Source organism: Phalangium opilio, unplaced genomic scaffold (assembly GCF_054372755.1).
Source record: "Phalangium opilio isolate 3A_F unplaced genomic scaffold, DU_Popi_V2 ptg000039l_2, whole genome shotgun sequence".
In the NCBI taxonomy this organism is placed as follows: domain Eukaryota; kingdom Metazoa; phylum Arthropoda; class Arachnida; order Opiliones; family Phalangiidae; genus Phalangium; species Phalangium opilio.
Window position 1 is genome coordinate 143,048 of NW_028324163.1, and position 16,786 is coordinate 159,833.

Sequence of the window (16,786 nt, forward strand, 5' to 3'; positions counted from 1 at the left end):
TTGAAAATCGTATTTGGTGGCACGGTCCAACGTGGTTGACGAAGAAGGATGAGCTTTGGCCCAAGAATAAGTTTCCGATGGCTGAACAACAAGCTGAGATCCTGAACGAGAAACGTGCAGCTGCTCAACTTGCCTGCATGATCAGAATTGCCGAACCACTGCTCGACCTTCAAAAATTCCACTCGGCCAGTAGAGTATTCCGTATCACAGCCTGGGTATTACGATACATCAAGAATTCCAGAAGTCCGAAGATGGAGAGAGACAAAGGGCCGCTGACGTCAGATGAAATTCATAGAGCCAAATTACGATGGGTGAAACAAGCCCAAGAAGAATCATTCTCGGTAGAAATATCACTCCTAAGAAGAGGATGTCCTCTACCCAGCTCATCAAAAGTGGCACCATTCAATCCATTTCTTGATGAGGGAATTGTTCGAATGGGCGGCAGACTTCAATTCTCAAACTTGGACTATCGCAGCAAGCACCCTTGCATACTATCCAGTAAACAACGACTCTCAGAACTATTAGTCATCGATTGTCATTGGAAGATGATGCATGGCGGATTAAACAGCACGATCACTCAGCTAAGAGAAGAATACTGGGTAATTAAAGGCCGTCAACTAGTCAAGAGACTTGTAGAGAGATGCCGTCTCTGCAAGCGATTTCAAGCGAAACCAGGCGTCCAGGTCATGGCGCCATTACCATCAGATCGCATAACTGAATCACCATTGACGCACATCTTTACCGAAGCCGGGGAACCTGAGGCACTTTCACCAGCGCATTTCCTGTTGGGTCGACGTCTTACCTCCTTACCAGACCGAAATTTTCAAGCCCATCCCGTTTTCACAAATAGAGACCAGATAACAAGAAGGCTGAAATACAGACAGACTCTACTCGTCCAGTTTTGGAAAAGATGGACCAACAATTATTTAATGGAACTACGCTCGGCACACTCAAGTTCTACGGTCTCCAAAGTGACAGCTTTTAAACCAGATGACGTCGTTTTGATCGGGGACCAGAACCTTCCGAGACAATCATGGCGCATGGGCAGAATAGTAGAGACATATCCGGGGCGAGACAACCTAATAAGATCCTGCTCAATCCGATTACCAGATGGCACAGTCCTAAGAAGAGCTGTTCAAATGATATACAACCTAGAGGTCTCTCAGTAACTAGTGATGACAAGTCATCGGCGGCGAGGATGTTGCGGATCAAAGTTAAAAAAGTGTCGAGGCAATAGCCAGAATGCCTACCCCTCACACTAGACCCGACGTCCAAAGGGCGTTGGGCGTCGTGAATTTTGTTGGCAAGTTTGTGCCACATTTGTCATCACACACCGTACACTTGCGGTCTTTTCTCAAACAGGATAAAGAGCCTCAATGGGCTGAAGAGCATGACAGGGAATGGAAGAGGATCCAGACAATCCTAATGAGCGACCCTTGTTGCGGATCAAAGTTAAAAAAGCGGACTACATAAATTAAATGTTTTAACCTTAAATCTTAGATCAAAAAATTATATTTTTTGTCAGTGTTATCTATAGAAATATACTTAAAATAGACTTAAATTTAGTATATAAGCAAAAGACTAGCTGTGATAAGATGAGTAGTTACAGAGTTGTAGTTGAGTTGCACTTGTTTCATTTTACCTCGTACAGTTTTGTTCTTTAAATTGATAGAGACGATAGTCATGTCCTGACCTAAATGAATAAAGTTTTTAATTTATTTACCGTGTAATACTGAGTTTGCGAAATACGTAACAACCCTGTCCTCCAGTACTTTGACTAAGCTAGGAGAACTAAGGTCTCAACGGATGCATCCCAACAGGGGTTAGGGGCAGTTCTTCTGCAGCAGCATGGATCCCAATGGAAGCCAGTAGCATACGCATCGCGGGCCTTAACAGATGCAGAGACTCGATATGCCCAGATCGAGAAGGAGAGTTTAGGTCTCGTGTTTGGATGCACGAAGTTCCATAACTATATATATGGCAAAGAAGTACTGATAGAAACGGACCATAAACCTCTGTTAGCAATGGCTAAACGACCATTAGCTGAAGTTCCCCCACGCTTGCAGAGGTTGTTTCTAAAATTGGCTAAATACCAATACCAGATGGAGTTTACACCGGGTAAAGAACTGATACTTGCAGATGCGCTATCCAGAGCCACTTTGCCGTGTACGTTTGCTGATCAGGAGTGGCACGAGGCAACACAGGTTCATGTAAGCTATATAGTGAAGCAATTACCAGTTACCAACGAGCTGATGGAACGCCTACGAAGCGAAACAGCCAAAGACCCGATATTGACGGAGCTCAAGGTCTTAATGCCTACGGGTTCGAAAGCGGGAGGCAACACAGAGGCTACTTATGGTTCCCTCCAGGCCGAGCTCACAGAGGCCGACGGCTTAATCCTAAAGGGTAATCGCATCGTAGTACCCACGATTTTGCGTCCGACCATACTACACTACATACACGATGGACACCTGGGGATTGAGAAATGCCGTCGACGCGCGAGGCAAGCAGTTTATTGGCCAAATATGAATGCCGATATAGAAATCCATTGCAAGTCATGCGCTGCTTGTAACAAGTTACAATACACGCCACCACACGAACCGTTGTTGATGCAAGACGTACCAAAGGCCGCCTGGGAAAGAGTTGGAACAGATCTATTCCAGGTCAATGGCAAAGACTATCTTGTTGTCCATGATGCGTTTTCGAATTACATAGAAGTGGAAGCGCTAAGCTCAGCCACAGCTTCCGTCGTGATTAACGCGCTAAAAAAGATAATCGCCCGTCATGGCATTCCACAAGAGCTGTTGTCGGACAATATGCCGTTTGATTCTCGGGAGTTCCGACGATTCGTTGAAGAGTATGGGTTTAAGTCGACAAAGTCTAGCCCTAACTACCCCAGGTCAAACGGGCTAGCGGAAAACGGAGTGCAGATAGCAAAACGGTTGCTAATAAAAGCGCAGGAGTCGGGATCAGATTTCGAACTCGGTCTCTTGAGTTATCGAAACGCGCCTTTGGACCAAGGAAAGTCCCCTGCACAGCTACTCATGGGTCGTACTCTACGTACGCGGTTGCCGATGTTAGGCATACAGCCTACATCTACCTCGTCTACGCTGGCCAAACACCCTCAACGGTCAACTGGGAAACATCTCCGACCACTGAAACAGGGCGACATAATCAGAATCAAGAGCCAAAACACCACCACTTGGGACCGTAAAGGTTGCGTCGTAAAAAAGTGGCCCCTTGCTCCTACAAACTACAACTCGACGATGGCGCGATAGTACGACGCAACAGACATCAGATACTACGGACAGAAGAAGACAGCGCCTCAAGGCCTTCCGTAAAAAGTGAAGAAAGTCCTTCGGGTTCGGCGGATACACCATCCCCGCAAGTCAAAAACAACGACCAACCGGTCAACATACATTTGGGACCTCTTGCTCCCCCAACGCCATCGAGGGCAAACGCTACGCCAGGAGCAGTCACCCCGGTCACGGTGCGTCGTTCGGAAAGAGTCAGGAAAGCCCCCGAAAGACTGGATCTTTAAGACTTAAAGTATTAAGATTTACTTTTAATTATTATTATTGTAACTCTGTGTTGTGTGTAGTTTAAAAAAAAAGGAGATGTATCGATAAGGTTACTCAAATTTCGCGGGCTCTCCTAAAGAGCCCATCACACGTAGATGGCGTAACTGTCTACGGTAGTATTGATTATTTCGGGATTCCTAAATGTTGTAAAATACGAGTGGGGTCGTCACCGGCCAGCCACCAAGGAAGTTATGATTAAAGTATACTCTCACAACAAACTTGACTAGTTATTATAGACACGGTAAAACTTATCAACCGTTAAAGACATAACGATACAGAAAGGGCTGCGTTTTTTAACACCATACCCATAAAGCGTATAAAGCTGAATGCGAGGGATATTTGGTATCATTCTGGAAATATCTTATTAGGAGAAAACATTTAAAAATGGTTAAATTGTTTATGAACTTCATTGAAGGAACGCGTGGCCGTCGAGGGGAGAGCGAGGTTGTGGAAATCGCGGGCCTGGCACACGTCTGTGCTACGCTTTTAGGCAGTTTGGCCATCAATCTGCCAACTGTCCGCTGTTAAGAGTAACGACTATTGTTTTTATAGATTTTATTTGCGATAGGTTAGTGTAATATGGGGAAACTAATAATATTTTTATTCATTAGCTATACAACAGCGAGCTCCCAGCCACCCACCCAGCGTCCACTCAACCAGTGTCCATCCATCCAGCGCCGACACTGCCTGGTTTTCATACGGAAACTCTAAGGAAAAGTAATTACTGGTATTTGGTTATGAACTATGTTTTTGGGCTATTTGAATAGGTTAATGGTGAATAATAAAGTTAAAATTAAAATTTTTTTATCCGACATAATTATTTTGCTTTATTTCTTTTTTATATATAGATGAAACCGAATAAAACATTGAATTAATTCTGAACACGTTTTTGTAACCCATTATTTTGCAACTTTTGCGATGTAATAAGGGGGTAGACAACATTCGATTCCTAGGTCGACAGGAACTTAGGGGCGAGCGAGACCGCCGGCTACGTCACAGTAGAAAAATGTCTGGGGAACCTTCCACCGGAAACCGTTTCAAGTCCAGGCTGTGTGTGGTTGGCTGGGCGATCAACGTTTGGAGCTCGGCATCCATTGCTTGAGCGGTGGCGAGCGCCGCGTGGTCGATGGCTGACGGCATTGAGATGGTGGCGATCCGGGACAGCGTGTCAGCGACAACGTTGTCAGCGCCTTGGATGTGGCGAAAATCAGTGGTGAATTGGGCCAAATAGTCCAGCTGGCGCCTCTGGCGGGGCGAAGCTTGTTCCGAGCGTTGCTTGAAGGCGAACGTAAGAGGCTTATGATCAGTGAATAAAACAAACGGCCTACCTTCCAACATGTGCCGGAAGTGCTTGACAGCTTCATAGGCGGCTGTGAGCTCCCTGTCGTACGCGCTGTATGTTTGCTGTGCGGTGCAAAACGTCCTGGAGAAAAAGGAAAGGGGCTGAAGTCCGTCGGGAGTGTGTTGCTGGAGTACGGCACCCATGGCAAAGTCAGAAGCATCGACCATGAGGGCGTAGGGGGCAGACGGCCGGGGATACGCTAAAGTTGAGGCGTTGGCCAGCTCCTGCTTGCAGCGTTGAAAGGCCAGACGTGCGTCCTCGGTCCAGGGAACAGGGCGTTTATCTTTCTTCGTAGAACCTTTAAGGAACTCGTTTAGGAGAGCTTGATTGTGAGTAGCACGCGGCAGAAACCTGTGATAAAAATTCAGAGTACACAGAAAACGTCGCAGTTCAAAGATAGTGGTCAGCTCAGGGAAGTCCACGATCGCGGCGACTTTCTCTGGCAGTGGGCGTAGACCGTCCGCGGAGACACTGTACCCGAGGAAGTTTACAACCGGTAAACCGAGGTGGCACTTAGACGCGTTTAGTTTTGACCCGTATGTACGGAGGCGTTCAAAAACTTGGCGCAAGTGATCGAGGTGTTCGGTGTCGGTTTCGGACGCGTCGATAATGTCGTCGATGTACACCATGGCAAAGTCGAGTCCTCCCAACACCTGGTGCATATAGCGTTGAAACGTTTGCGCGGCATTGGAGAGACCGAAAGGCGTGGCGTTAAATTCGAATAGCCCAAAAGGGGTAATGACCGCGGTTTTGGCAACGTTGACCGGGTTAACAGAGATTTGATGATAGGCCCTTGAAAGGTCGATCACGGAAAAAATCTTCCTACCGTGTAGAAGTTGCGTCCTGGATATGGGGAACGGGATACCGATCCGGCACAGTCGAAGCGTTAAGGCGGCGATAATCGCCACAAGGGCGCCAATCCTTATCCCACTTGGGAACCATGTGGAGGGGGCTGGTCCTAGGACTTTTGGACGGCCGGCAGATACCGTGGGAAACCATGTACTCGAACTCTAGTTTCGCGTCCTTGTGTTGCTCAGGGAACAGGCGTCGCGCCTTGGAGACTACCGGTGGGCCTGTAGTTTAGATGAAATAGAGAACCTCGTGTTTGGGTGGTGAGGCGGAATCCGGCGACGTCAGCTCTGAAAACTGGCTAAGGAGTTGTTCCCCGGGAGAGTTACCCTGAACAGCGGAGACCCGGGATGAATGACCGGAAAATACTGTGGCAGAAGCGGTGAGAGTCGTTAACCCGTCAATCAGACATTTGTTTTTGACGTCGACGAGAAGTCCATATTTTCGGAGAAAGTCCTCGCCGATAATCGGTTTTGATACAGCCGCGATAACGAACGAAAAAAAGGAAACGTCCGGCGTAAGTTAAGATCGAGCGTCAGAAGGCGTTCGCCGTAGGTGTGGATAACCGTACCGTTAGCGGCGAATAGCTGAAGCTTCCCGGGTTGGCGGCGCGAGTCGTGAAAGGAGGGAGGGACGACAGAGATGTCTGCCCCGGTGTCGATTAGGAATCGGAGTCCTGTGGAGCGATCAGCGATTACGAGTCTGGCTAACGTTCGGCCTTCGTTACTCGCAACCTCGAGCGACGGCCGGGTTAGTTTCCCGAAAAGGTGCAGGGACCTTGGCACTTCTTGGCATCCACCCCAAAGGTCCGGTGGTACCAGCAGTCTGTATGGATGTAGAGGAGCAGTGGGACTGTTGCGGAGTGTCTTTACCGGCAGGTTCACGAGATCGAGCGTTGCGGCGGCGCGCCGTCGAAGAACGGTCTCTCGAACGGGAACGGCTAGTTTTGTTGATCTGCAGGTGGCGGTCGAAAAGAGTAGCTAGTCTGTCCATTTGAGCCTGTAGGAGGGAGAAAGCATCCGTGGGCAAGGAAGGGGCGATTACGTTGATCCCCTGCGACTAACATGTGACTTCCGAGATTTTATCGGCCATAGCTCCTAAAGTGGCCAAGTCCCCGGTGGTCACGGATAGGATCTGTTGTACCTGCGTTGGCAGGCGCTGTAGCCTTAGAGATTTAAGGAGGTCGTCCGGAACGCAGAATTGAGCAAGGTCTTTCATCTCGCGAAGGAGCTGAGACGGGCGGCGATCTCCGAGCTTGACCTCTTGCAAAAGTTTTTTTAGTCGTTGGGTTTCAGAGTGTAGTAGAAAAGCCAACTTTAAGGGGCATAAACGGAGCCGCCCTTTGCTTTAAGGTCTCCAGTTAAGGCAGGAACTGGGGTTGTTTTTTTTTTTTTTTTTTTTATTTTTCAAGGGGAAATGAAAAAAGAAAACATTGCCGAAATTGAAAGAATCGGGATTGAAAAGTTGAAAATATTTATTTTTATTTACACCCAATATTAGAAAATAGATATTTTTTGTTACAGTATGAAAATATTTTGCCTCTAAATAACGGCAAATAGCGTCGTTAAGACCAGTTTCATTTTCTTATAGTTTCTTTAATTTCAAAAAAAAATTAAATTCCGTTTCAACGTCCGAGGCGAGTGCTTCTTCATCTTCCGATGGATTCAATTCAATTTCCATATCACTAATCGGGTCATTGTCGGAGTTACAATCTTTAGGATTTTTATCCGGATTATTTTTAGATATAGAATTTGAGGCACTTTCAGCCTTTGAATCTTGAGCTAAAGTCTCAATTTCAGCCTTCTTGGAACTGTCAATGAATTTTGTCACGGCAACTGGAGGTTTCGGAAGATGCGAACTGGCTCCGCTTGATTTCGAATGTGAAGATGAACAAGTTGATTTCTAAGGAAAACCGCGTACAACGTTATACGCGTCAAAATCAAATAGAAATTAACGCTAACAATATTATAAGTTATAACTTACAGCGTCAGATTCAATCGGAATTTCCCAAACTGCATTGCCGGTAAAACAGTTCCAATAATAAACCCTATCGGGGTAACTTACGGATATCCTCGGCTCCCAGGTAATTTTTTTACAACTAGGGCTTTTATCACTATCTTTTTGGGTGTTATTCATCTTTAACGTATCTTTTACGTGAGAAATCTCACTTCCGTTTATGGCCTTCTCTAAGTCTAACGTCGGCCGACCTTGATCTTACCACGGAGCTGTATTGTAGAAAAACCAAAAAAAATAATTCACCAAAAAATTATGCCCAAAGTTTAACCATTAACTTTAACCATGTACTTGTTTCAGCATAGTTTTTCAAGATACTCGTTCCTTTTTAAGCGGATTAAACCTTAAACGAAGATTTAACGAGATAATTTTAACCTTAAAATTTAAAGAAATTTGTGCCAAACAAAGAGTACCTCACCTGTCTTCTCGCCGTAAGGGTTAATTAGAGCATTATATTTCCTAGTTCTCGAGTTAAATTTCGAGACACGCCTCGAATTTCTCTCTATTAAACCTTAAACTACAATTGAATAAGTTCATTTTGTAACCCTCGGTAGTAATTAATTAAAATAAGGGAGATTCTCCCGAGGGCCATAAAAATAAGTAAATAAAGACAACTTACTTTAATCCAATACTAGAAGAAAAATCTTCTATATTTTTATTACTCAAGGAAAAAGGGATATCCCCAAATACACCGCAACTCGACAGTGAATAACAAAAAAACAACTACTGCTCGTTCCGAGAGCTGACTAGCGACTGAATGCAATCTTATCTTAAAAACGCAGAAGCTTTGACAAAGGAGGAGGAGCATGTAGCATGGAGGCATATATCCCCTGCCAGATCCTAGGAGTAGAATCTCCCAGGAATCTGGCAGCCATGCTACACCCCCCTCTTTAGGAACTATTTTGTAGTACCAAAAACAAAACAAAAAAAGGAAAAGGTTACCCCGAGGAACCTTGAACATTTGAGCAGGGGTGGCGTATTACTTATCACAAGTTGTTTTTTTTTCCTCAATTAGTCGAATGTTTTTTCTCTAAACGAGCAAGTCTTCGTGCTTTTCGACGGGCAATTCATTCCCTACTGCGCCCTCCTGGGCAGTCTGACACGACATGATGTCCAGTTTTTCTGCATTGTTTGCATATTATCGTGTTCCAAATAAGAGAGTGTTTCGCATCTTCAACCTTCGCTGGAATTAGAATTTTAGGTGGTAATTTCGGGGTCCATCCCATGCGTCCAAACCGTTCCCAATGAAGCTCGTCCTCTTCATCCAAATGGGCACCATTTACGGGGAGCAGGAGCGACAGGGAACTTAGCAGGGGGGACTTTTCCCGTCTGAGTAATTGTACTTCTATTTATTAACGAGGGTAGATCCCTAACTAATTTATCCAAACTAGTAGCTATAGCTGTATTTATTGCTATATTCTGAGCTACGGCGTTAGCCTGTGTGGTTGAATTATCAGCCAAGGTTTGGAGTAAGGGTAATATAAAGGATCTTAATTCCTCGTCGGTAGTGTCTGGTCCTAATTGAGGGATTTTTCGAGACGAAGACATTTGAGTTCCGGTTGTTTTAACTCTAGGATTAGGTAAGGTGTTTGTAAAACTAACTTTAGGCTTAACACTTTTGGACGCTGATTTAGGAGGAACAAGGGAATTAATCCCAGTTTGAGGAAGGAAATTTGAGGGAGTTGAACTTCCCTTAGGGGCAGGAATGCTCTTATGCGGGAATAATTGATAGGGAGAAAATCCCAATACTAAAGAGGCTGCAGTCCTCTTTCTCGTATCAGAATCTTATTCGTCATTCTCTTCTTCAAGGCGAAGAATCCGGTTAAAATTCTCCAATGGATCATCTGTTTCTGGCGGTGCTAGCGTGTCGCCATCGTCCCCAGCAGAGGCAAACAGTTCGTCCTTCGAATTATCCTCCCCTTTATTTAAAGTAGGATCATCCTCCTCATCCTCTGATGTTCGAGGCGACCTCCATGTCTTATTGTTCTCCGAGTAAGCCATTATTTATTTTAATTTAAATTTACAATAATCAAAATAGTTAACAAGTTCAGTTTATACAAAATAAATAAGTAAGGTATCTAAATTCAATAAATTAATTACAAGGATAGTTTCATTTTTAATTTATTATTTAAATTTATTAGGATTAATTAAAATTTAATTTAATTTCATTATTTTTAATCATCTACCTTCGTGGAAGCCAAGGCTTAACAGCACGTGGGTGGCGGATATACCGACAATGATAAACAGTTTTTTCTACGGGACTGGCCGAGGCTTAAGGCCTAGTCTTATCTAGTCGAGTCCCTGTTCGGGCGCCATTTATGTAACCCTCAATCAAATAATTTAACTAAGAGAGAAAGGTCCCGAGGGCCATAAAATGAATAAAGACAACTTACGTTTTTAATCCAAAAATAGAAGAAAACTAGTCTTCTCTAACTTTATTAATCGAAAAAGGGATTAACCCGACTAAACCGTACACTTGACAGTTTATGTACAAAAACTACCGCTCTCTCCTAGAGCTGACTAGAGAGTGTCTTAACAGAAAATATCACAGAGATTAGGATAGGAGGAAGAGCATGTAACATGGAGGCATAACACCCTGCCAGATCCAAGGAGTAGAAACTCCAGGAATCTGGCAGCCATGTTACAGTATGATCAGCATTAAAATACCTGGAATATTTGGAATGCATCATGAGAGCATCTCTTGATCTTGTAATTGTTTTCCTAATGCGCCTATTTTGATAGGTAATCATTGTTTCAGGGGTTAAATAGTGAGTTTTGTCATGCTAATTTTTATAATGTTTTTGCAGCTTTTCTCTTGGGAATCTGGATCCGATGGTCTCAGCGCTGGTGGTGACTAGTGATTTCAGCGTGTTTGTTTATTCAGTCTGGAAATCTTAATTACAACAGTCATACTTTCGGCTCATTTTTCTGGTTGAACGATATTTTTCTTAATTGAGAGGCAAAGGAAGATGAGTTTTAAAAATAACTAGCGCGTTCCTGTGCTCCTCAGCAGTCAAAAGAATCTCTCTCTGCGGCGTCTCTAAAAGTAATCTCGGATCGAGAGGAAAAAGAAGGAGGATTAGTTTCTAAAAAATTGCAGAGTTAATTTGGATGCAAATATTGCGAACAATTTCCTTGCAGTCAGTTTAATTGGAATTAGTTTCTAATAAATGAATAGCACTGTTATTTTGGATGAAAATATAACAAAGAACTTCTTTATGGCGAGTTTAATTGTAGTCAGTTTCTAATAAATAAATTGTATCATAAATGTTTGTGGGAATGTTCTAAAGGTGAGTTTGATTGGGATTTATTTAAAGTAAATTGCAATGATATATTGGATTTAAATATTCCAAAGCGTGTTCTAACGGTGATTTTAATTTCTAGTAAATTATTTGCAGTGTTATTTTGTATGAGGTTAGTTTCTTTGGGAATGTATTTGTGTGAGAATAAGAACTAATTAATTTCCATTAAAACAGTGTTGAAAAATAAGGTTTATTAATTCATAAATTGTCAGTCACTTTTTGTAATATTTCAATCATCATCACTCGCTCCTTTCTCTCCAACTGGTATCTTTCTTACCTATGTTTATTTTCAAGTTATTCTCTTTTTTCTTTTAAATTCAGCTCCCTTTCTTAAGCTCTCTCTCTCTCTAATTTCAAGTTCCTTCTTTTTTATTTCAAAGTCTTTGAAGGCCTTGTCCTTAATATGTTGAAACATATCTCCTCGTGCCGTTTTAGAATGTGCCCGTTGGGCTTGTTTCTTCATAAGTAGCTATTAAACAAATACTCGTTTATAAATAGAATAAGAATCATTTTACATTTGTTATACCATTTGGAATGTGTCGGGAGAAGTGTGCAGCTTTCCTTATCTCAACGCCCTTGGCATTAGCTTCTTCAGCTTTTTTTAAGCTGGATATTTTTCAGCAAGTTACTTGAGGCGGATATCGCTTCTCCCTTTAGTTCTTTGAGCTCTTGCAAAAGCTGTTCTCTTTTGAGCGACTTCCTCCTCAGTTCCTGATTCTTTATATTTTTGGAGTCTTCACTCTCTTAAGTGGAAAGCAGCAAGGTAGCTCTTTCTCTGCACCTTCTAGCGGTTACTGTAAAAGTGTTAAATATAACTTGCACCGACTCTTTCAATGTAAGCAACGATACAGATAATAACTCTGGAATTCTAAGCGTAGAAAATGAAAATCCGGGATTTAGTATTGAAAAGTATAATCAAACTGTGGAAGACTTGAAACAGGAGATAGCTTCGTTGAAAAATCAAGTAAAACGCAAAGAGAACAAAATTGAAATTCTTACACAAGGAGTAGAGAAATGGAAGAGTAAAGCTCTAAAGTACAAAGGAAGGCTTCTAAATGTTTCTATAATCAAAGATCATCCGGAAAATTGTACTTTCTACACTGGTTTGCCTAATTTCGAAACATTTGGTGGGTTAGTGAAATATGTTGAAGATAACGCTATTGGAATGCAATACTGGCGAGGGAAGAAAACCAAACAGCAGTACGACCTTAAATATAAACCAGGATCAAAAAGAAAGCTTTCCCTTGAAGATGAACTTTTCTTAGTTCTTTTACGTTTGAGAGTTGGGTTGCCCGTGAAAGAACTTTCGAGGATTTTTGGCCTGTCAGAAGCTACAATATCAGTGACAATAACAACATGGATCCACTTGTTAAACTTCGAGCTAAAGGGTTTGTGCCCATTTCCTACTCAAGCTAAGACCCGCGAGACGACTCCGCCTTCATTTCATTATTTCCCAAACACCCGGATTATTCTTGACTGCACAGAGTTTAGAGTGGAAAGACCTTCATCAATATTAGCGCAAAGGGCTACGTTTTCTTCATAAAAAAACTATAACACTTTAAAATGTCTGATAGGAATCTCGCCCGCAGGGATGATCACCTTTGTTTCAAAGCTTTACGGTGGGGGCACATCAGACAAGTTTATAGTGCAAGATTGTAAAGTTTTAGAGCTTATGGATCCGGGTGACGATGTTATGGTTGACAAGGGGTTCGAAATACAAGATATTATGCCAGAAGGAGTAGGACTACTCATTCCTCCAAAGTTTTTTGCGAGTAAAAACCCACAAATGTCAGTGGATGAAGTTTTAAAAACTAGAAGTATAGCTAAAGTTAGGGTCCACGTACAGAGGGCTATAAGACGCATTAAAACCTTCCATATATTTGATGGTCCGATACCACTCTCAATGGCTGACGAGGCTGAAAATATTATCAAAATTTGTTCATTCCTAACAAATTTTTTCCCAGCACTTATTAGGGGAACTGATCTATCGCTTATTGAAGATGAATGATGAAAAGCATTTTAAAGGAAACTAAAATACACATTGATTTAGTTTTTTTAAAAAACACGTTGATTTAGTTTTTTTAAAAAACATGTTGATTTAGTTCTTTTAAAAAACACATTTAGTTTTTTAAAAAACACATTTAGTTTTTTAAAAAACACATTTAGTTTTTTAAAAAACACATTTAGTTGCTTTTAAAAACACTGAACCCCGTTATTTAACCAGTAATTAACTTGAATTATGTCACTCAAAGTATGTTATAAACACGAGTTTTCACATTTTTAATGACTTTAAGATCAAAATTAGAATGTTTTGATGTAATCACATGACTTTGTTGATTAAAAATGAGATACCAAAAAATATGTTATCACAGCTTGCAAGACTATCAAAATAAATAATAAATGCTTGTTCAATCACATGACTTTGTTGATTAACAATGACATACCAAAAAATATGTTATCACAGCTTGCAAAACTATCAAAATTATAAATGCTTGTTTTAGAAACAAATTTATGTCATATCATCAACAAAAAAGACCAAGATAAAAAATTTGGAAGGAGCTTTCTTCCCTCAAAGGCCATTGTAAGCATTCTTAGAGGAACTAGTTTTTCATGTTTACTTGATAATATAGTTTATTTCGCTAAAAGCGTCAAAGTTTCCATTCTTGGGGAAAGGTTTAAATTTGTTTTCTCCGTAGAGAGGTCGATTCGATTTAACCCTGCTTAACATGAGTTCAGGTACAAAAAAAAGTAGCATAGCCTTTGAAGCAAGCTTTTGAAAATTCTTCGTCTTTATTTACTCTAATGCAAACTTGCTGGTCTTTATTCTTTCCAAGAAAGAGAAAAAAATCGCACCAAAGTCGCTCAGTTACTAACATTTGCCCTTGAATTTGATAAAAGTAGTTATGGCTCTTTTTCAGTTGTATAGAGTTATTTTCCTCTTTTAAGTAGAAGGTTTTGTTTTGTATGCAAGCAGCAACGGTAGCATTATGTATACATTACGCAAACAGAAGGGAAATCGCAGAGCTAGTCGTAGCCCAGTGGTAAAACGCTCGACCGTTTTTTCCTCGTGGATTGTTTTAAAACCAAGACTCGAGCGTTCGAGTCTACATTGAAATTTTGGTTAAACATTTATATTTATTTTAAGCTATTTAATTCATTTACAAAATATTATTTTAAATTATATAAATTATTTATTTTAAATAATATGAAAAAATAATATTTTAAATAGTAATTTGAAATATATTTTGGTAAATGCCAGGTGTTGATTTCGCTAAAATATACAAGATGTCGCCATACGAGATGTGGCGCAAAATTGTAATGGTCCTCTTGGGACCCTTGTTTATATTTATGATTCAGTCTTTGTAATTTGCGGGTCGATACTTGGTAAGATACTTTTTTTACAGGAGGAGAAGCTTGAGTTGATGCATCTTTAGTTTGGTTCTGTGGTGTTGTAGTGTGGTTTTTGTGTATCACATCTAAGTTACTTTGTATCACTTTTAAGTCGTCCTGTATCACAGACGGGTCTTCTATTGCAGTTAAGTTTTTAGGTATCACAGTTAAACTCTCCTGTATCCCAGATGGGTCTTTTGGTATCACAGTTAAGCTCTCCTGAATCGCAGATGGGTCTTTTAGTAGGCAATCCCTAAATTACCGCCAACTTGGAATCTGCCGAAAATTGCCGAAGGTAAAATAGTACTTTTCCTACTATGCGTCGTCTGTTAGAAAACACCCTTTGGCTAGATTGACTTGGCTTTCGACTTAGGCGGTAAAATAGAGTAGTAATTCGGCAAATCAAAAGACTAGGCGGCAAAATCCAAAAAAACCATGATTAAAGCTAAATAACGACTTCATTTGAATATAATAACGCAAGACCATTTAAATACGTTTAAATATTACAAATCAAAGTAATTAAAACGTTTTCTCTCAAAAAAAAGCCTGCGAAATAGTGGCGATACAGTAGTGTGTTTATGTTCGGCATTTTTCGAAACAAAACAAAATTAAAGCTAATTAACGACTTAAACAAGTTTAAATTAATCTTATAATGCTCTTTCAAAATTTTCGGACATTTAAACATCACTTAAGTGCAAAAACTATACTTAAAATCCACTAAACCCCTCCATTGTCTAACGCAATGCCATTTAACCACGTCTAAATAATACTAATCAACGTAAATTCGAACGTTTACTCTCATAAAATAACAGCGCGAAAACTTAGCGGTAAAATTGTCTCTTAACTTTTGGCATTTTCCAAAAGAAAGAAAGAAAAAACACTAAATAAAGCTTCTATTGGTTCTATTCAACCATTTAACGCCCAAAAAATTAAATTTCGGCAATTTCCAGAAAAACCCTATATAACTAACTAATTAAGTAAATTGTTTTCAAATACCAAATCGTTTTGCCTGTTGTACCGAAAGACGTAAAACATAAATTGACAACAATGACCATTAAAATAATTTTACAATTAACTTTAATCATTCTCGGCGTATTAATATTCCAATTTAAACATCAATTCAGTAGAGAATTCGCTTAATACCGATTAAGTTTCATCATCGTCTAATGCAAGTGCCTTTACATACCTTTAATCATTAATTACCAAAGTTAATTATACTTAAATGACTTCGTTACGATTTATCTCATTCAAATAACCCGCTACAACAACATGGCTGTCTAAAACCAGGCGGTAAATTAATGTATGGACCCTTTCGGCAATTTACAAAAATCACGTCAGCTGCCTACTCTAGAGCCTAGATGGCAACCCCATCCCCATCGCCGTGAAACAAATCAATAGAAAAATGGCTGTCCAAAACCATAGAGAAAGGCGTTAGGGAGTGGAATTGTAAAAACCTTTTAACGGCCAGCCGCGATGCCTACGTGAGTGGGGGGGCTGACAAAAAAGGGGAAACAAACCGGGTCTTTTCGGCTGATCATGACGTAAAAGCTAAAATATAACGCTGGTAGGGCCATCCCGAAGTCGGAACGATTTCGTCTGCTCGACCTGTGTGACAACTTGACAAGTTACAACAGAATTCAATTACATAAGATTAGTCGGATTTAGTCAACGAAAATATTAAAATGGGAAAGAAATACTGCGTGTATCGTACATGTAAAAACAATGAAAAGTCGAAAAAGAATTTAAGTATAAACTTCTATCCAATTCCAAAGCCAACTTCTAGCATAGAAAAATGTTTAAGGTGGCTTAATGCTATTAATCGGAGCGAATTCAAGGCGTTAGACGTGAAGTCACACCATTATGTCTGTGGTAAACATTTTATAGGTGGTAACGGCCCAACGGAACAATTCCCTGACCCGATCCAAGAAGTTAAGGTATTTTTTAATATGATTTTCCTTAAACTGTGAATGCTAATTAATGTTTAACTTCATATAGGGTTCGCGATCTTTGGGCGGTCATTGCCATTTAGAAACTGCTGTTGCTGGTAAAGAAATAGAAATATTTAGTGAAACTCCATTCATGGATGATGAGTGTCGTATGTTAGACTCAGAACGTAGTTCAGATGTATTGGAACAAATGGACATTTTAAAAGGTTCTCCTGATAAGTGTTTATCAGAAACAATCAAGCCAGATCAGTACAATTATTGTGAAAATGAAAAGGTCCAGACACAAGGCGAAAACTTAACAGTCCATTCTCATGATTTTGATAACTTTGAGGACATATCAGAATTAATTACAAATGATTCTGA

The 16,786-nt window shown here is 40.8% G+C and overlaps 2 protein-coding genes across 3 annotated transcripts; both read right to left on the reverse strand.

Moving 5' to 3' along the window:
* Positions 1 to 6,523: 6,523 nt before the first annotated feature.
* LOC149680081 (uncharacterized) lies at positions 6,524 to 7,062 on the reverse strand (the record flags this gene model as incomplete). Its single annotated transcript, XM_089834574.1, has 2 exons — positions 6,524 to 6,624; positions 6,837 to 7,062. Coding segments are annotated over 2 exons (327 nt in total), but the record flags the coding sequence as incomplete, so codon positions are not given.
* Positions 7,063 to 7,329: 267 nt separating this feature from the next.
* LOC149680082 (uncharacterized) lies at positions 7,330 to 8,540 on the reverse strand. 2 transcript variants are annotated; one of them, XM_089834641.1, is made up of 5 exons: positions 8,405 to 8,540; positions 8,204 to 8,302; positions 8,077 to 8,128; positions 7,756 to 7,997; positions 7,330 to 7,674 (listed from the first exon to the last, which is right to left on the reverse strand). In XM_089834641.1, exons 4-5 carry the CDS (start codon positions 7,906 to 7,908, stop codon positions 7,357 to 7,359), a joined length of 471 nt encoding a protein of 156 aa, XP_089690767.1. In that variant the 5' UTR covers positions 7,909 to 7,997; positions 8,077 to 8,128; positions 8,204 to 8,302; positions 8,405 to 8,540; the 3' UTR covers positions 7,330 to 7,356. The 2 variants fall into 2 exon arrangements, with proteins under 2 accessions (XP_089690767.1, XP_089690768.1); XM_089834642.1 differs by having other exon boundaries at positions 8,204 to 8,296; positions 8,405 to 8,516.
* Between the last annotated feature and the right edge of the window lie 8,246 nt (positions 8,541 to 16,786).

Coding starts and splice junctions, on each gene's coding strand:
- LOC149680082 (XM_089834641.1), bottom strand. CDS start 7,908: ATGAATAACACCCAAAAAGATAGTGATAAAAGCCCTAGTTGTAAAAAA. Junction 7,675..7,755: donor TTCCGATTGAATCTGACGCT/GTAAGTTATAAC, acceptor GGTTTTCCTTAG/AAATCAACTTGTTCATCTTC.